The 19096-nt window shown below is 40.6% G+C and overlaps 4 protein-coding genes across 4 annotated transcripts; 3 read left to right on the plus strand and 1 right to left on the minus strand.

Moving 5' to 3' along the window:
• Positions 1-3099: 3099 nt before the first annotated feature.
• LOC116189336 (transcription factor TCP14-like) lies at positions 3100-4811 on the plus strand. The gene has a single exon (XM_031518960.1). It carries the CDS (start codon positions 3412-3414, stop codon positions 4603-4605), a length of 1194 nt encoding a protein of 397 aa, XP_031374820.1. The 5' UTR covers positions 3100-3411; the 3' UTR covers positions 4606-4811.
• A 4143-nt stretch (positions 4812-8954) lies between these two features.
• Positions 8955-10882, plus strand: LOC116188450 (HVA22-like protein a). Its single transcript, XM_031517823.1, has 5 exons — positions 8955-9250; positions 9425-9451; positions 9556-9678; positions 10058-10304; positions 10586-10882. Exons 1-5 carry the CDS (start codon positions 9183-9185, stop codon positions 10643-10645), a joined length of 525 nt encoding a protein of 174 aa, XP_031373683.1. The 5' UTR covers positions 8955-9182; the 3' UTR covers positions 10646-10882.
• Positions 10883-11716: 834 nt separating this feature from the next.
• Positions 11717-13388, plus strand: LOC116188449 (40S ribosomal protein S9-2-like). Its single transcript, XM_031517822.1, has 3 exons — positions 11717-11872; positions 12271-12652; positions 12972-13388. Exons 1-3 carry the CDS (start codon positions 11845-11847, stop codon positions 13153-13155), a joined length of 594 nt encoding a protein of 197 aa, XP_031373682.1. The 5' UTR covers positions 11717-11844; the 3' UTR covers positions 13156-13388.
• Positions 13389-15528: 2140 nt separating this feature from the next.
• On the minus strand, positions 15529-16347 carry LOC116189040 (transcription factor ILI7-like). Its single transcript, XM_031518534.1, has 2 exons — positions 16059-16347; positions 15529-15823 (listed from the first exon to the last, which is right to left on the minus strand). Exons 1-2 carry the CDS (start codon positions 16191-16193, stop codon positions 15668-15670), a joined length of 291 nt encoding a protein of 96 aa, XP_031374394.1. The 5' UTR covers positions 16194-16347; the 3' UTR covers positions 15529-15667.
• Positions 16348-19096: the final 2749 nt, after the last annotated feature.

Below are 19096 nucleotides of genomic sequence, written 5' to 3' on the forward strand. Positions count from 1 at the left end.
TATTCATATACATCAACACGTACGTAAGATAGAAATGTATTATGATAACGTGGACTCGGAGCAAGTGTTGCTGCAGCTAATTGATTGCAACTTATACCCAAAGCCCTTAAGTCAGCCACATTAGAATTAATTTCCCGGGTCCTTATACTAGAAATGTCCACCCCGAACCGAGTTTGGGTCCACGACCGCGACAGACACTGCCTCGTCATGGCCTGTACTTTGCGAAACATGGGATGGTTCCCCACCAATAAAGACCAATTTGGTCATCAGAGAACTTCATCCCCTTCTACATAGAAGACATTAAACGAACCGCAATGTTATCTTCTTGACTGTATCCTCCATGTTACTACTGTGCATGCAGCTAGATGCATTGCAGACGATGTGCACCGAATCATCGATCTATGCCAAATTATCCAATTAATGGACTGTCTAGTGCTTGGCGAGTTCTCGAGTCATGGGAGTTTTAACTAATTACTTGTCGACAGCTTAATAAGAGCTAGCACGACGGGTCGATGTGAATGTAAAGACAGAGAGAGTCGTTAGGAGGGGGGCAAGGAGCTGTCGTGGTCGATGGAATTATAAGTGCGCAGAGTAGAGTAGAGGAGGGTTTTGGGGTCTGGAGAAAAGGCAGCATTGGGGCTTAAATTTTGTGTGGTCCACAGTGCCCGCCATGTGGGCCAATCATTGAGGAGCCATCAGCAAAGGATTAGATACCCAGCAGCTCCTCTGCCAATCAGAATTCCCCACATGTTTTCATTGTCGCCATCTTTTGCTTTTATTATTATCTGCTCTTCTTCCTCCTCACTTCGCCTACATACCACATTTCCCGAATAAATTCAAATACAATATATATATATATATATATATTGTGAAATTGTAACAATTATAAGATTCACATATCCACGGGATGTTATCATATGCTCAGTTCAATCACAACTATGAGGTTGATCCTAAAAATGCAACACATATGGCTCCCAAATGACACACGGGCAACACTTTTATGTTATGATGATATCCAAGCTTTGAGATTTGCATATCTATGATTGTAGGAAATGAACTTTTATTCTTCGATCGACCGATCATAACCATGAGAATGAGTTATTATTTGCATATCTGAATAGCATCTTCGGGTTAATTAGAACATCCTTACCCGTGCGGGAGCACGGTCTTGGGCATGGGCACTCGGTAAAGTGAGATAAAGGAGACATCAAAAGGTTTTGTTACATCAATAAGGACTTAATTGAAAAAAGCAATTATTAGTCAAGGGAAAGAAGACAAGAGAGAGTCACTAAGCTATAACGAATCAAGATGATTGGATTCTTGAAGACCATTAGAGTAATTTCTCCCGAGAGCATCTCTAGGTAGATTAAGGAAGAACAAAATTTTCATTTTTCCAACTAATCATGGTGAAAGAAATAAACAATTAGCAGATTAAGCAACACGAATTCATAGGATCCAATCATTCTACTCTCCTATATTTTGGCAGGGGGAATCTACGAGGAACAAAGTCCAACATGGTGGAAAACTTATGTGGAAAACAAATAAAAAGAGAAGGAATTATTTCTCTTCTTTTTTCTTTTCTAGCTAGGTAAATCGTGTTGCCTCATTCACCGTTAAGAAAGCATCAATCACTCCATCCGCGAATTGAACCCGCGAAAGGATCAAGCCAGATAGCTAGATCCTCTTCACTTATTGAGGACCAAATTGAGTTCTTTTCCTCAATAACCTTTGCGAGAACAAAGTTCATGTAACCTTCATCAATCGCCGTATAGCCTTCTAGGATAAAATCTTCATATAGCGCAACGTCAACTCAATATCTTTAGCCTGCATAACCAGAGATAATGATTTTTAAGTTAATTCATGAAATTCAAACATGAGAAGCCTTTCGATTGACTGCAGATGTCTCAGCATAAACTCAAGACTCGATTGTGACCAAATTAAGTTCTCGCCATAGCACAAACATGTCTCGTAACATTTGTAAGAATAAAATAATAAAGGGACCGGGTAGGACTTTCCCGATTTAGTTAAGGAGAAAGAACCCACCAAGTGGAAAATCCTCAAGAAAATGACGTGGTCAAGCAACAAGAACGAAGATACCTTGGTAATCTAATTAGTAGGCTATCTTATTAGGACTATCGAAGGAGGAGGAGGGTGATAGAAACCCTAACCCAAAAAAAAATAATAATAATAAATAAAAATAGAAGGGCCCTCTCCTCATAGACGAATCTAGGAATTTTGTCCAAAAAAACGAAATTCAAACGAACTTTATTTATTTATTTTGTGCTAAATAAGAGAAATTTTATATCGTAAAGTTAAGGAGGACTAAATGAGATAATCTCATTGAAAAATTAATAAACTCAATTCATTTAAATAAAAATTTTATAATTTTTCTCGAATTCAAGAGGCGGCCACCCCGCGCCCCTTAAATCCATCCCTGCCTCTCGCTCTCCTTTCCTCTCCTCACCCTCTAAAAGGCAAAAACCACAGGGGAATCCCAAAGTTTTTCACCCCCGAGCAAAAGTTGCAGAAACAAAAGGCAAAGTGAAATGATTACATGAATGAGATGGGACCCTTTATTATTAGTCCTTCCTCTCTCTTTCTCTCTCTAATTTTTTTTTTTGACTTGGGATCGGTCCCATCTCCGGCCACCATTGTCTTTATGGATTGAATGATAAAAAGAGCACCTCACGTGGAGTCTGAACCAAAGCCAACCACAATAAAAATGGAATCTTGTTTCCCAAAAAGAAATGAAAATCCAACCCCATGACTTCTCAATTCTCTCAAACCCAATCGAAAATATTTTGGTTAGTAGCCAGTCCTAGGCTGATAGCCTCAATCTCAACTATAAGGGTCTATTCGTTTCGACTGTAAAAATCCAGACTTTCTATAGTATATTATAGTGTTAAGCCGTAAAGTAAATTCTTGTAATAAGTTTCCTGGGTTAGGAGAATTTTATGCAGCTTGAAAAGGACCTGAAATCTTGTTAATTTAAAAAAGGAGATATCAAGAAAGCAAAGCCTCCTTGAATAACAACAAAGCAATTCCTTTTCTTGAGAAAAATTTTGCTTTTTAAAGCTCACCCCTCATATAATTCCCACTCATTATCTTTGTTGCTTAAAGCTTTCCCTCCTCCCTTATCCTCACTCCCTCTCTCTCTCTCTCTCTCTCTCTCTCTCTCTCCACCTTCTTGCCTGTGCTAACTCAGTTCAAGACAAATGTGAAAACAATCCAACAGACACACAGAGGGGGGGAGAGAGAGAGAGACTCCATTGAAGGGCAAACCAGAAGCTCAAGAAGAGATTTTCGGAGAGACCCACAAGAAAACTTTTAATCAGGGGGCTCACACAAAGGTCGACAGAGGAGAAGTGAGAGACATTGAACTTTGCTTTACTTACTTCTTGATGTATTGCCATGGAAGGAGGCGATCGTCATGATCATCAACACCACCATCACCACCACCATCTCCAGAGACCCAACTTCCCATTCCAATTGCTAGACAAGAAGCTCGAGGAAGAAGCATGCTCGAGCTCCGGCAACAACTATCCCTCCCTTGCGATATCTGCACCCAACCCGAGCCCTAGTAGTAATAACAACAACACCAACAACGGTAACCGGCCCAGCACGAGTCTCCAAGTTCAGCCAGCCCCAGACCAGTCCAAGAAGCCGCCCCCGAAGCGGACATCCACCAAGGACCGCCACACGAAGGTTGAAGGGCGGGGCAGGAGGATCCGGATGCCTGCACTTTGTGCTGCCCGGGTGTTCCAGCTAACAAGGGAGCTAGGGCACAAGTCCGATGGCGAGACAATCGAGTGGCTTCTCCAGCAGGCAGAGCCTGCCGTGATCGCCGCTACGGGAACGGGCACCATCCCCGCGAACTTCACCTCCCTAAACATATCACTTAGGAGCTCCGGGTCCAGTATGTCAGTAGGGTCCCACTTGAGGTCCAACCCTGCGTACTTCAGCAACAACCCCAGCTTCTCAATGGCCCAGAGGAGTCGTCTCTTCCCCGGCATCGGACTATCAACCGAGCCCACCCCGACGCTGCTGAATTTTCAGTCAGGCAATCTGTCAAACATGTTACAAGCGAAGCCGGAGAGCACCTCGCTGGAGCTATCGGACGCTGATCAGGAGAGCGTGACCCGGAAGCGGCGGTCGGAGCAGGACCTAACGCAGCATCAACACGGCAGTTACCTCGTCCAATCCACCGCCGGGGCCCTTCCGGCCAGCCAAATCCCGGCGAATTTCTGGATGTTGGCGAACCCGAACAACCCTCAGGTCATGAGCGGGGACCCAATTTGGACATTCCCTCAGGTCAACAACATCAACAGCGGGCTGTACAGAGGGGCGGCCTCGAGCGGGTTACATTTCATGAACTTCCCGGCACCGGTTGCGCTGCTTCCAAGCCAGCAATTGGGGTCTAGCGGCGGCAGCGGCGGAGGGTTGGGTGCCGAGGGAGGACAACTGAGCATGATTGCGGGCTTAAACCCCTACCGGCAGTCGGCGGGTGGGGGAGTCTCGGAGTCCCAAGCGAGCGGGTCGCAGTCCCATCACGGCGGTGGCGGCGGAGGGGATGACCGGCACGATGCGGCGAGCCACCACTCGTAGAGGAGAGCGTAAACGTATTGTTATACCGCCGACAACGACGATGTCTCGTGTAGTTTGAATGTGTACACACGTGAGATTGAAATTTTCCTTAAATTTGATTGAGCTTTTTCATCTTTTTTTTTAAATTTTATTCTCTCTTTTTACCATTTTCAATTTTAATTTCAATTTTTTTGTGTGATTAATTAATATGGGATTTTTTTTGCCTATTTTTCTACTAATTTTTATTTTGGACAAACTTTGGTGGAATTTTATTGGCCATGTCATTGCGATAATTGGCGTTCAATAAGCTCTTTCATTCCCTTAAAGAAAAAAAAAATGTGACTTGTTGCCTTTTTTCTTGCTGAATTATGTAACTGAATGCCATAGCATGAATTCGAAAACTCGTGCCATTGCATGCATTTACCCTCATGCGCACAACATTATGCGACCTGCAAAATATTCATGTAGTCGTCGCTCTATCAAGAAATATCCGGTATATATAATATGTACTTTTAAATTTATAGGGATTGTTAAGCACGAAGATATATGAAGCCAGTAGTCCAACAATGTGCTTCATAAGATAATAGTGTCAGGTCTATTTTGGTTCCAATGTGTTTTTTTCCATGAGTTGATGATCTCAACGTGTGAGTGTTGAACCGATTGAGATACGTACCTCCAATAAGCTTCCGAATTATATGTAATGGGTTCCGACCCTGAATTGAACATGTCATATGGATGGTTTAATGAGAATCATTATGCTTACTCGACATTTCTGCTATGACACAAACAGAAGTTAAAAAGACCACATATCATGAACAGTGAAGAGATAAAACAGTGTACAGACGACATGTACATAATATATATTGTATAATAAATCACTCATTTATTGCTTTATTTTTTTTTCCTTCTTCCAACTGATCCTAACCTCTGCCGTGAGTCCATGACATTTCTTCCATTCCTCTATGAGATTTTTCTACACCTTCTTCTTCTGTCTAATTTTATCTTATTGTATTTATTTTCCGGAGATATGGGTTAATGCATAGGTATAGGTAGGGACATAAATATGGGAGGGGAGGGGCCCACACCTTATCAGTTCCAGGTGTTGGGTCAGGTGGTGGGCCCCATATGCTTCCTATTGTCCAAACCAATGTACATTTCTCACTGACAAACAGGTGGATCATTCCCACTTCTCTCTTTCTTTTCATTACCTTTTTTCCTGGTTGCTTTCAATTTGGCCCTCCGATTTTACTCTTGTCCAAATTTGCTCCGCACAAGTTCGAAATCATCTCAATTTGCTCATTGTAGTATGGGACTCCACCTCATTATGGTCAGATTTTTATTAGGCAACTTTTCAGGGGGGCCATGGTCATGAAACTACACATTTTTGTACAATAAGTACTTTTCATGGAACCTTGACCAATCTTTACCAAGTTAGGAATTAAGAGGGAGCGAGTTGTTTACGCTATTCTTCTTTTTCAAACTTCCTGACTAGATATGAGTGTGACAATGTCAGTGAAGGCGGCTCCCATGGTGATGTTCCTTGCTCTAGTGATGCTCTCGTTGGTGTATGGTCCCAGCGAGGGAAGGAAGATTATGGGAAAATATGTAGTCTTAGTTAGTTTGAGTGAGGAATGAGTTCTCCCCTGTGAGTAGTGCCCTCCCGTAATAATTTATAGGTTTTAACTTGAGAGAGTAATCAAATTGGTATGTAAGCTGGTATTTGGCGTGGTTATTTGTTCGTGACCTTGAGTAGTGTCCATATCACTTTTTACGACACGGAACTCTGGTGGCGATTTCTTGATGCCGTTAGTCTACAAACTACTTTGCAAAAATGAAATGTGTTTTACAAAGTCTATGCTTCTAATCAAGGAAACTTGCACAATTATGATCGAGCAAGAAGGGAGCGAGTTGTTCACGTCATTCTTCCTTCTTCGTGCTTCTCATAACATGAAAAGTTGTAAATACTGAAAATCTGAAAATAGTCGTGAAATTGCGAGGGGCAGCTAAGACAACTCAAAAGTATCAAAGGCAGAGTGATATTAAAGAAAAAAAGTTGAGGAGATAAGTTGCAAATACTTCTTCGGTAATATATTTTTAAAATTGTTTATAATAATTAATTCAATGTATTTAATTAATATATTTTCAGTAGAAAACAAGGAAAAAGAGGGGAAAAGAGAGGAAGAGTAGTTGCTTGCTGGCACCATTTAGAGATCTCTGGTGGGTTTTAATGACCCTACTGGACTGGGCCCACCGTGTCATTATAATCTGGACCGCTCCTTTGGTGGGCCCACCCCTTTGATGGGCTCATTGAATGATTGGGTCTCTCTCTCTCTCTCTCTCCCCGGTGGAATTTCCTGTTTATTCATGCATCCATCCAAGACTTCCAAGTTGTTAATTAAATCGTCTCCCTCAATCATGTTTTAACATAAACTAATATATAAATTCTCCAAAAAAGAAAAGATGACGTCGATGAAAGAATTTATAAAATAATCAACAGTTAAATAACTAAACATGTCATCGTATCAAGTTGCCGGGTCGCCGCCGCCTTCGACGATCCCCGATCCATCGTGATTCATCTGAAGCAACCAGCTGATGTGATGTGATCGAAGCTTTCTCAACTCGGCTATCTTTGGTCAGCATGCGCCCACGTGCCACGTCTTAAGTCGTCGCCGATGGTCGTAGTTGTACTTAACCGCTGTTTCTCGATGATTTCATAAATGAAATGTTTTCCGCGTAAAAGAAAATGTACCGAGATAAAAGTAAGTCTATTGTTTTACCCGGAATCGGCCTATCTAATCTCCTATATATCTAATCAATTAAGCTAGGGACTAGGGAGTCCTTTCCCAACAAGAAGAATGCATGTAGTTCCAAAAGCCCATTCCTCAATCCTTCCTAATTATGGGATATACTTGATTTCCATGTTTGGAAGCACAAAAGGACCAAAGTACTAAAACTGGGTCAGTTGGTCTTTAATTGGCCCATTAGGACATCCTTAATCCTCGTTGGCCCCATGAGATCTCTTAACCCCACCTTTTTTCGGTAAGGCTCTTAACCCCACCTTTAATCTCCATGATCACCCCCCGTATGGCTATATTGGCTAATAGGGCTTGGAATTGCATATACACACACATACATACATGCAATCAATCAGTCACGTGACTACGTACTTCTTGTGCTGAGCAATCCAAAACAGGCTGGTCGTTGGCATTGCAGTGCAGCCTATAATATCAAAGACCCACATGCGCAAAATGTGTCGTTGTCGAGGTAAGAAAGCTCTCCTTGCCGGTACGAATAATTCTCATCATCGGGATCTCATATGGACTGACGAGGTCTTGTAGTGGACACCCAATCGACAAGTCAGTGATTTCGAGTCTCGGTTCTATATGCATATTTACATGTAAAAAAAAAAAAGGAAATAAATTGAATTGTATAATATTGTAACCCCTCGTTTGGTATCTTTATTCATCTTCAATCAACAAATCGTTAGCAAGGCTTCTGGAGTTTCTTGGAGCCATGTTTGAAAATGAGGGACGACGAAAAGGCTCGAGCACCGCGTGAAAATGACCAGCTGTAGCTCGATTACGGCATGTGACCAGCACATTTGACTTGGAACTGTGATACTGGACCCCTTCTCAGAGGGACTCGGGACATCTTGATGCCGAACCCTAATTGATACCAGTATGATACGACGACACCGGATTCCGACGCCTTTGGCTATACGTACCGGGGATGCTTAAGGAGTCCTTCGAATTGAAGTTGGGCTTGGTAAAAAGAAGCCCAGGCCCAGTAGTCAATGCTACAGTTCTCACTACTTCTTCCAAGAGTTGGGGGATTGGTGGGTGGCAAATTCGTAAATCTGAATAATGTCCCTCCCTGTCAAAGAATCTCCTTTCCTAATTAGTTGAACAAAACCACTGACCTGTCGCAAGAATGATTTAATTAAGATTTGGTGTTACGGTTGTCCCTGTCGCTTTATGGTTCGGTCCTAGGTGAGGCGTTACAGTCAATCATCCGGATCGGCTTCAATTCGTGGATTCGTATTTCAAACAGTTCGGGTGGTAAGCTAAAACCGCTTTCAGCGGGTCGTGAAGTTAACCCCAATCCCGTTGTCCCATCCTGCTGGAACATGAGCGAGAAGGTTTTAACGGTTCCTTAGCCACAACGTCGTGTCTGGTAGACCCGTAAGATCGAAGGTTCTACCTCTGTGCTAACATTCATCCGTCTACTGGAATGGAACCTCCCTAGTACTTATTCTCGTTAAAGCCGTATCCGCGTATAAATGGCGGGACCACCGAGCTTCGGTGCACTCGCCCGTAGCCTAGAGCTCCTCAATCTATTCCTTTCGTAGTTGCTGCTTTCGACAGTCCCCTTGTCTGTTTTCTTCTCCACTTCTCGAAGAGCAAACATCTCTCTCTCTCTCTCTGTTTTTGTGTGTACGAGAAGGCAATTGCTTTTACTTTCTTCCCCCTCTCGCGTCTTTACCTGTTCAAGCAAAAACCCTAAGCGGCTCCCTACCCGTCTCTCGTGCTTGCCCTCCGATCTTGAATTGAGAAGGGATTCGCCCAAATTTGCTCCAATTTCGAATCTTTCTGCCGAAAATGGGATCCGGGTCCGGGATTGCGAGCTTGCTCAAGCTGCTGTTTCAGAACTTCGATGTTTTCGCCGGGTAATGCTCCTCTGCCGGACATTTCGAATTTAGCTCGAAAATCCCAAAAAAATAGGATTTTTTTACAGTCTTATCCGCCATTTTTCTTGAGCTTTGCTGCTCTGTGTTGGAGATGATTTAGTTTCACGTTATGGGCTGGCATTGTGGCTGATGACTTGCTGGAATTCCTTGCAGGCCTGTCGTGAGTCTCGTCTATCCACTGTGAGTTAGTTAAAAACTGTTGTTTCTTCATTCGAATTTGGTGATCGGTCCGATTTATCCGAGGTGGGATTGTTTGGGGTTGATGGGTCCGGTTTTGTTTGCAGGTATGCTTCGATTAGGGCAATTGAGACCAAGTCCCCTGTGGACGATCAGCAATGGCTTACTTATTGGGTTCTTCATTCTCTGATCACGCTCTTCGAGCTGACATTCTACAAAGTCCTTGAATGGTAATACCTCTTGTGGGGTTTAAGTAGTTTCCTTTTCCTTCGCAACGGTTACACTTCAATTGCGTAATTTATCTCGCACATCGGGAGATTCAATGTGGATGACTGGTATTTGATGATCCCGATGTCCGATTCTTTGGTATCTCATTAGATTGGATGATTGAGCTTTCGCTTTTCTCCTAATAATTAGGATACAAGCAGGTTACAAATTATCTTGCGGAAATTTAAAAGCAAAAGTGCATCATTTTGTATTGGGAAATATTTGTTAATCTCTCCAACTATGCATACATCAGAGGATTTTTATACCTCATTCAAGATGGTAATTTTATCTTGAGCATTGAGTTTATACAGTTATAATTCAGATGGCTCAATTCTTTTGCAGGATTCCGATATGGCCCTACGCGAAGCTAGTGCTGACTTGTTGGTTGGTCATTCCGTACTTCAGCGGAGCTGCCTATGTTTATGAGCACTTCGTGAGGCCGATATATGTGAATCCCCAGGAGACCATCAATATCTGGTACATCCCCAGGAAGAAGGATTTCTTCAGTAAACCTGACGACATCTTAACCGCTGCTGAGAAGTACATTGAAGAAAACGGGTCTGAAGAGTTTGAGAAGCTTATTCACAGGGTAACAAGCTCATGCTCTTGCTCCATATGCACTGGTAGATGAAACTATAGTCTTGGCAAACGTTGAGCTCAGCTGATTGCCTGTAAATTGAGTGCAAGCCATTCAGGCCTAGATTATGGTGGGGCCTAATCTATATGGTCCGGCCAGATCCCTTTGATGTGATTTTGAGGATTTCATTGCATTTCATCGATTAAGAAAAAACCCGGGAAACTAAGCAAATTGACATTATTGGTTGTATTTGAAGCTGAATTTTCAAATCTTTCCCTGCTTGACTTTTGCAGGCGGACCGGACAAGGAGGAGTGGAGGGTATGCCATCTTTGATGACGAATATAGACACTGATCTTATGTCTCTGCATACGTAGCTGTCCCTCTCGGTAGTATTTAAGAAGTTAACTCTTCGGGATTTATCTCTTCTTTAGTATCTGTTGTGATCTGCTTCCTCTTTTCTCAGTGTCTCCCTCTGTTTTGTGATGTAAATATTGGGCTAAGCTGAGTTCTTTCTTTGATGTGGATAACTGGATATACATATATATGTGAGAGCTCCTCTTCAAGTTAAAAGCCACTTCTTGGACCGTCACTTCGATCTTTTATGCTTGGTCGGTTACTTACATTGAACATATTGAGATCCACGTGAATGGGCCATGATCATATTGGTGTAGTTGGGCATGGTAATTACTGAGAGTAGAGATCGACATATGTATGTGTATATATTGACTGGAAAATCAATTCGGCCTTTTCTGAAGAAATTTTTTTGAATGTGTATGGATCTCTTGATTCTCCAATAGTTGGTTTGGATGCATTGTTTGCTAAAGAAAAAGTGCTGAAACAGAATTGCAAAAGAATAAGTACTGAATTTAGGATAAACTAAAGTGTGTGGAATACACAAATTTAAAATTGCTAAAATTAGAATTGGTGCTTTAAATTAGAGAACAAGTAGAAGTAATTAGAATTGGTGCCTTCAATTAGAGAACAAGTAGAAGTAATTTTTATAAGAATTTATTAACCTGTTAGAGAACAGTCGAAATTATGTTATTAAAAATGTTTATTACAGCATTGCTTCTGTTTTTGTTTAAAAAATGGTGGGAAAATGCTTATTCAACCTCTCATCGCACTCTTAGACGAACTTGAGAAGCGCCTTTCTTCGAATAATCTTTACGGGAGATCTAATGCGACTTTCTTGTTGAGGATCCGAGTTTGGCACCTGCACGGTTTTGTGACTGATTTGCATGCGTCATGAATTTGCGGGGTATTTATATGGACCATGTGGATTAGTCGGGGCAAATCCGAATACCATTTCTTAGGCCAGGGGGGTGATTTGGGGTCAATAATGGGCCTAAGAAGTCTAATGCAGGCCTAATAAGAAAAGCCCAACGCAGGGGCTCTGCGTTTTGGGGCTTTTTGGCGCTTTTCCCTTCTAATACTCGCCCATGTCGTCTTCTACCAAGGGCTGCCACTCTAAACCCTAGACTAGAGAACAGGAGTAGCAGGGGACGACGCCGACAGCTGCCCCGCCGGAGTAGGAGGACAGCAGCAGAGACCATGGTGCACGTCTCCTTTTACCGCAACTGTACTCTCTCTATCCTCTCTCTTCATGTATATCCCTTTGGCTTAGTGATTACGAGCTATTTGATCTACTGGCCATTGGTGTGATCACATACTGCTTAGTTTGTAATTAGGGACTCGGCTGCTGATATATTCTCTTCCTAGTCACCATTTCTATAGTCCTTAGAAATTATTACTAAATCTCCGTAGCAAAAAATTGATTTTTTACTTTTCAAGATTTTTGTGGATTGGATAGAGGAAGATTGAGGAACAATTGAGTTGTTTCCAGGTGTGTTAGATTTGATTTCTCTTTAATTTTCATGCTGCTGACTTGAAGCTGTTGGATTTGGGTGATAAGGTGAATGATTGCGTTATGATTTTCACTTGGTGAATGTTGTTTATGATTGATTTTTTTTTTTTCAGACGGTAAGACGTTCAAGAAGCCTCGCCGTCCATATGAGAAGGAGCGGCTTGATGCTGAGCTGAAGCTCGTGGGAGAGTATGGGCTGAGGTGCAAGAGAGAGCTCTGGAGGGTCCAATATGTCCTCAGCCGGATCCGTAACAATGCGAGGAATCTTCTCACCCTTGACGAGAAGAACGAGCGTCGGATCTTCGAGGGTGATGCTCTTCTTCGGAGGATGAACAGATACGGGCTTCTTGACGAGAGCCAGAACAAGCTCGATTATGTCCTGGCCTTGACCGTGGAGAATTTTCTCGAACGCCGCCTTCAGACTCTGGTGTTCAAGTCGGGTATGGCCAAGTCCATCCACCATGCTCGGGTGCTGATTAGGCAGAGGCACATCAGGTAACATTTTGTGTAGAATGTACATAAATAAGTTATTGGCGATGCTTCATGATTGGTCTTGGTTCTAGCTTAATTAATCTGCTCTGCATTATTCTGTCAGTCCATTGATTAGCTTTGCGATGATTGCAATTGTTGGATTCTATGGCATAGAAAATAAAGTAGTAAGGGTACAACACTCAGTAATAACCAATGGACCGTTTGTTTTCAGCACAAGAAAGGAATGCTCTCGACTTTTTATTCCTATTACTGTGATGTACATGATTTCTCGCAATTCCATGGATGCTGGTTCTCATTGTGTTGGGTTCTTTTGACCTGCCAGAGTTGGGAGGCAGGTTGTGAACATCCCGTCTTTCATGGTGAGGGTTGATTCCCAGAAGCACATTGACTTCTCACTTTCTAGTCCATTTGGTGGTGGGCGTCCTGGAAGGGTGAAGCGAAAGAACATGAAGGCTGCCGCAAAGAAGGCTGGTGGTGGTGATGGAGATGAGGAGGACGAGGATTGAAGCATCAGCATTAGAAACTAGCTTTGGTGTCTCATCGAAGTGCTTGGTTATTACCTAAAGACTCTATTTGGCCACCTTATACGACTGCCTATCATGTAGTTACTCAGCGTTTTGGTTTTGGTTCGTGATAAGGTACTTGTTTGGTTCGAGATGTTCATCTTTATCATTGAGATAGAAACCTTTTACTTAGCTGTCGCGATCAATTTAATCATGAGGTCGGTGTGATTTTGAAATTGTAGTCTCTCTTTAGAATTTTGTCACTTTATTTTGGTCAAAATTTTGCACTCTGAAAAAAGTCTTCATGTGGATTGCCGATTGTTCTTTCTCCTGGAGAGCTGATCCTAAATCAGAAATCTATCATCAAAAGGTTATAAGATTTGCTAATCGTATTCACAGTGTAGCGCCGAGCTATGTTCTTTCCAAGGATGCTTTGAGCTGTTGTGTGAAACAGGCAATGGAAGCATGTTCTCATGAGAAGATTGGTCCGTGTATCCAGTAGAACCTCATCATGCAAAACTCAAGCCTAGAACCGAAATGAATCGAGCATCTCGTGACGTCTACAATGTACTTCCTAACCCTCAGTAATTCGAGCATGCACGGCATTTGTCGTATCATGTTGTTGGAGGTAAAAGGGACAAAGTGATCGTCCCACGTTGGAAAATCAAAAGGAAATTCTTGGTTTATAAGATATTTGGATTTAACAACATATCAGTTTAAGCTTTTGAATTGCAGATGCATTCATGTCCTGATAGGCTCGTGGATTTTCCAACAAACGGTACGTGTTCGAGTGTGGCAGTATGCTCGTGGTAAGGCGAGCGCCCGTAGTCTAGTGCAGAGCACCTAACGGGCCGTAACCCAAGTATGGCAATTGGCCCCTAGTCTGTCGTTCAATGAGGGATGCTCGTGGTAGGGGAGGGTAGTTATTTTATAAGAATACTTTGGTCCAGTAACATATTGGTTTAAATTTTTGGGATGTGAATGGACTTATGTTCGGAAAAGGTAGTTATTTTATAATAATACTTGGGTCTAGCAATATATCGGATTAGATTTTTGGATTGTGGATGTACTTATATCCAAGTAGGTCCGTGGATTTTCCATATCATGTCACCCTGTTCCTTCCTAATGATTATGCGATGATCTTTACACAAATCCCTTGGCATCAGCAGAATAAATTGGAGTCTCTTTAGGATTTTATCACTTTATTTTGGTCAACATTTTGCACTTAAGTCTTCATGCGGATAGGATTGCCTATTGTTCTTTCTCCTAGATAGCTTATCCTAAATGGAAAATCTATCATTAAAAGGTTGTAAAATAGAGCTAATCGTATTCCCCCGGTAGGGCCGAACGATGTTCTTTCCAAGGATGCTTTGACCTATTGTGTGAAACGGGGCCATGGAAGTACGTACTCATGAGAAGTTTGATCCATGACGTATCGAGTAGAAGCTCATCATGCAAAACTCATGCCTGGGATTGGAATAATTGGAACGTCTCGTACTTAACATTTATGATGTACTTCCTACACCTCGGTAATTCGAGCATACATGGTATTTGTTGTATCATGTCTCGCTGTTCCTTCCTAATGATTATGCGAGACCATCTTTACACAAATCCCCTTCCATGGCCTCTGCAGACTAAATTCAGTCAATCCATGACGAATATATGGCTCTGTTTGGATTCAAAGTTAAAATTTTAAAATTTTAACTTTAACTTTAACTTAATACACTATATAATAAAAATATATATTTCTTAAGTAAAAAATTTTAACTTTAATTCAACAAACTATATAACAAAAATACATATTTTTCAAATCAAATTTATAATTTCATCTTATTTATCATTTTTCATAATTAAAATCATAATTATTTTTAACTCTGGAATCAACGCACTGATATTGTTTCTGGTCATCATCTGTATCTTTCAAGTGGGACCTCATGTCTGTCTGCAGTTGAAGAAAACATGGCAAACCTTAACAAAAAGACAAACCAGAGAGAATCCTAAAAGAACATCACCAGATATCCTAATCATATATACAGTTTATATTTATTTACTGGATGTAGAATAAGTGAAATTTATTAGGTGCACTTTATGGTTAGAGTTATAGAGTCATACCAACACCAAAGCGCATATTAATATCGATTAGTATGCTGTGGGACACCTTGTGATCTTACAGAATATAATATGTGTGAATAATATTTCAAAAAAGAAGTATTTAAAAATATTATATTCACCAATCAATGTCTCAACAGTCAAGTCTTATCCTCGTGATACTCTCTTACTGTCTTCTAGAGATACTCTTGCAATGACATTCCATTATGTTCCTTACTATTTGCAATAACATTCAGTATTACTCATAAAAAAAAAAGTCCTATCCTCGTGGACTGGAATATCAATCAAACTTTATAATAGTTAAATTCGGAGTGGTCGAATGGAATACAGCAGGTTCGACGGCTCTGAAAATCAACTCGACTCCGAAGCATACTAACGATGAAGGAGTTTTCGTCGAAGAATTATACTAATAGAGATCAAGAAGAGTTTTAATGAGCTCAACGTCAGCACTAGAAATGCCCATGTTATCCAGCAGCTTGGACAACTTCTCACTCAGCTCCTCCACCTCCCTGTTCAGCCTCTGTATGTAACTGCATGTCTCCTTCAATACTTCAGTTGGTACCTGAATGCCACCAACAAAGAAAAAAATATACGCATACACATTCATATATGTACATACATATATAATATATTTAAAAGCTTATCAAACATTTATTATCATTATACTCGGCATTGCGGTGTTCTCGGCGTCTCTCGTCCCACATGTCGGGTTCATTGATAACATTAAGTCATCGTCATATATATCATTCAGTCAAATGAATGCTGAAAACGGTTATATATGCAGTTCTGGTTGATACCCTTCCGTTGCTTCTGTGATTAAGCTGCGGGATCAGTTCTTGAAGCTTGGAGACGAAGTCTCGAATCTCGTCCTCGGACAGGGTGGCTGTCGAAGGAGCCGGACTCCCTGCTGACCTTCGGCTAGTGCCAGACATGGCTAAAGATGATCTGATGAAAAAACCCTAGAGAAAAGAAAAAACCCTAAAGTCTCTCTCTGTGAGTAATAGTGAGAGTTTGCAGGGGGAAGTGTAAGTGTGGGAAGAAGGGCTGCTTATAAAGAAAATCTTTAAGTGAGAGGACAGAGAGATGTCTGTCGGTCTAAAAAGACACAATTGATGAGTAGGTAGTTGGAAAACTGCGATCAAAAAACCAAATCTCATCATGTCACTCGATTTCTCGAGTGCGACCGAGAGATTTTCCCGGTCTACATTAAAAACTCAATCTTAGTCAGGCATTTGTATGTTTCGAATCCCTGCATTATAGGTGAAGTCTGTCCACTGACAACATGATTAGTCAATAATAATAATAATATAAATAATTTTTTGATTAATGAGGTAGTGAGAATGGGCCCTTTGTCTCCTATTTCTCAACTGTAGTGGGTCCACAATCACGTAGGCCCTTTAGCCAATTATATGATATTATAAAAGCCCACAAGGACCAGGTTTTCTGTCCATATTATTAGCAATCAGTCATTATTATTATTATTAAAAAACACAAATGCTAAATCCTTGTTCTAATTACACACGTGTCACATTCATAGATTGGATTTTAAGGCCCCCATTATTATTAGACTAGTCGAATTTGCCGGTGCATGCACGGGCTATAATTGTTCGATAACTTACAAAATTACTATTATAAATTCTTTTGTTTGAATATCTATAAAAATGACTTTTCTTTATTCTTATACAATATTTATGCATGCAATCTATTATTTTGATACGTTGCACGATCTAAGTAGTTAACTCATTATCAAAATATATTATTTCTCTTTTATTCGAAAAATGTCTCGATGAATATATTTTATTTTATTGATACAACAAAAGGTGACAATGAGAATAATACTCCAAATTTCATTTATCACCACATGACTCTATCTTACCTAAATAATAAAATTCAATATATTATAAATGTAATTATAAATATATTATTTAAGACATTTTTTTTTGTTTAATAAGACGTTTCATGAGTTCAAGTTTTTTTGGCTTCTAGCATTGAAGTGGCAATGCGATATTGTACCGAGTATCACGTCCCTATTGATGGTGACTCCAAAAGTCTTACAATCAAAGGCATACTTTGTCCTATGTGAGGCACATTTCGAGGCATCGCTTCGGCTTTTATTAGTTATATAGATATAGATGTTTACATGCCACCAAAAAGATGCCTACCTAATTTTTTTTTCTCTTTTCTTGCCTTTTTTTTTCCCTCTTTGTTTCTTTGAGGTCCTAGGAAAGATTGAGCCAATTTAGTGTCATGTATTGTCCTTCTTTAGATAAAGGAACTTTTGTAAAGATCGTTTCTGCTAGAACATTGGTATGACCACTGTATTCATTCAATGGATTTCGAACCTCTTTATCGTATTTAAATTATGTCACTACGAAGCATAATTTATGACCTATACAAGTCATGATTGTTTATTATTATTATTACTACTACTATTACTGTTACTATCATCATCAGCATCAGCATCTTTGAATTAATAAACATATTTTATTATCTAAGATCGATCATGCATTTATGTAAGAATTATCTCGATGATGGAAACCCTAATTCATCATCTTCTTATATATTTGGATGACTTCGTATGTATTCTTTTAATATTGAAAACCTCAATTTTCAACATCAATATTATGTGACAAAATTCGTATAATCAACATTACCCGTATGTTTAGATTGGAGAGAATCAAGGGAAGGGAAAGGAAAGGAAGAAAGGGATACTTGTATAGCAAATTTCAAAAACTCCATACAAAGTACCCCCCCTCCACTTATCGTTTTAACATTTGCTATGATCATGTCCTCAACAATGAAGTATTGAGGATTTAAGTGTATCCTTCTCGGAAGCATTTGAGGAAGTCCGCATATTGATCTTTTACCATATCAAAGGTATACTTAATTTCCTGGTCCACCGAAAAAAGGTATACTTTCCTGAAATAAAATCTTAAACTTCTTGCCTATAGCTCCTTCATCTGTATACTGGAGTAAAGCTTGCTCCCACTTGAGCGATTCTAGACTGCACAGTCAACATCTCAATAGGAACGACATTGGTCCGTCCAAGAACCTATTTTCGAGAATAATTTTTGAGGACCACCTAGGAAAGCTCCTTCAAGTCCAAGTACAATTTGACGTTTCCAATTTAACATTTTCCTCACTTTTCATATTGGGTGTAATCAGAACTATTGAAGGTTCATTTTCAATGTTGAATTATGTACATCATAAAGTATAAGATCTGGTATCTAGAGCTCCCGTTGGGTCTTATCATATGCTTGTGGTCCAAAAAAACCTTTGCAAGTACATAGACACGGTGCACGCTATGTGTCCTCCGGACTAGTCCGGGTTACGTGATCACTCGATCGAGGCAGAGGGCGAAGAGAGGAGAAAGAATATGAGGAGAGTGATGTGAACAGGGTAAATATTCAATGAATATTACTTATTCACTAATGATGAGTAATGTAAGAATCAATCAAAATACTTGTAAATGAGAATTTGTGAACCCGTTATGAGACCAATATTTTTTAAAATATTTTAATTGGATGCTATAGCTGCGAGTAGATGATAATATTAAGCTAATACTTGCTATGTGAAAGTGCATATACAAGAGAATTACTCCATGAAAGTGGGCCCAACAACTGTCATTATTGATGGGGCCCGCTTGGCCGTATCTACCGAACGATCCCAATCCGTCCCCTAAATTTCCGGCGACCTGCCGCGGTGTTCCCGCACAAAACCATTCGGCCAGAAACAGCCACGTGGAGGACTGTGGTTGGCAGTAAACTGTTCACACGTCACTCCCACATGTGACATGGACAAGCCAATATCAAATTAATGGGAGATTTTGTCTTAT

Source organism: Punica granatum, chromosome 8, assembly GCF_007655135.1.
Source record: "Punica granatum isolate Tunisia-2019 chromosome 8, ASM765513v2, whole genome shotgun sequence".
Classification (NCBI taxonomy): Eukaryota; Viridiplantae; Streptophyta; class Magnoliopsida; order Myrtales; family Lythraceae; genus Punica; species Punica granatum.

What these genes read in the sequence shown, in the direction of transcription:
- LOC116189336 (XM_031518960.1), top strand. Translation starts at nt 3,412, where the DNA reads ATGGAAGGAGGCGATCGTCATGATCATCAACACCACCATCACCACCAC.
- LOC116188450 (XM_031517823.1), top strand. Translation starts at nt 9,183, where the DNA reads ATGGGATCCGGGTCCGGGATTGCGAGCTTGCTCAAGCTGCTGTTTCAG. An exon ending in TTCTACAAAGTCCTTGAATG is followed by an intron (nt 9,679 to 10,057) that starts GTAATACCTCTT and finishes ATTCTTTTGCAG; the next exon opens with GATTCCGATATGGCCCTACG. An exon ending in TTGAGAAGCTTATTCACAGG is followed by an intron (nt 10,305 to 10,585) that starts GTAACAAGCTCA and finishes TGACTTTTGCAG; the next exon opens with GCGGACCGGACAAGGAGGAG.
- LOC116188449 (XM_031517822.1), top strand. Translation starts at nt 11,845, where the DNA reads ATGGTGCACGTCTCCTTTTACCGCAACT. An exon ending in CGTCTCCTTTTACCGCAACT is followed by an intron (nt 11,873 to 12,270) that starts GTACTCTCTCTA and finishes TTTTTTTTTCAG; the next exon opens with ACGGTAAGACGTTCAAGAAG. An exon ending in ATTAGGCAGAGGCACATCAG is followed by an intron (nt 12,653 to 12,971) that starts GTAACATTTTGT and finishes TTGACCTGCCAG; the next exon opens with AGTTGGGAGGCAGGTTGTGA.
- LOC116189040 (XM_031518534.1), bottom strand. Translation starts at nt 16,193, where the DNA reads ATGTCTGGCACTAGCCGAAGGTCAGCAGGGAGTCCGGCTCCTTCGACA. An exon ending in ATCACAGAAGCAACGGAAGG is followed by an intron (nt 15,824 to 16,058) that starts GTATCAACCAGA and finishes GGTGGCATTCAG; the next exon opens with GTACCAACTGAAGTATTGAA.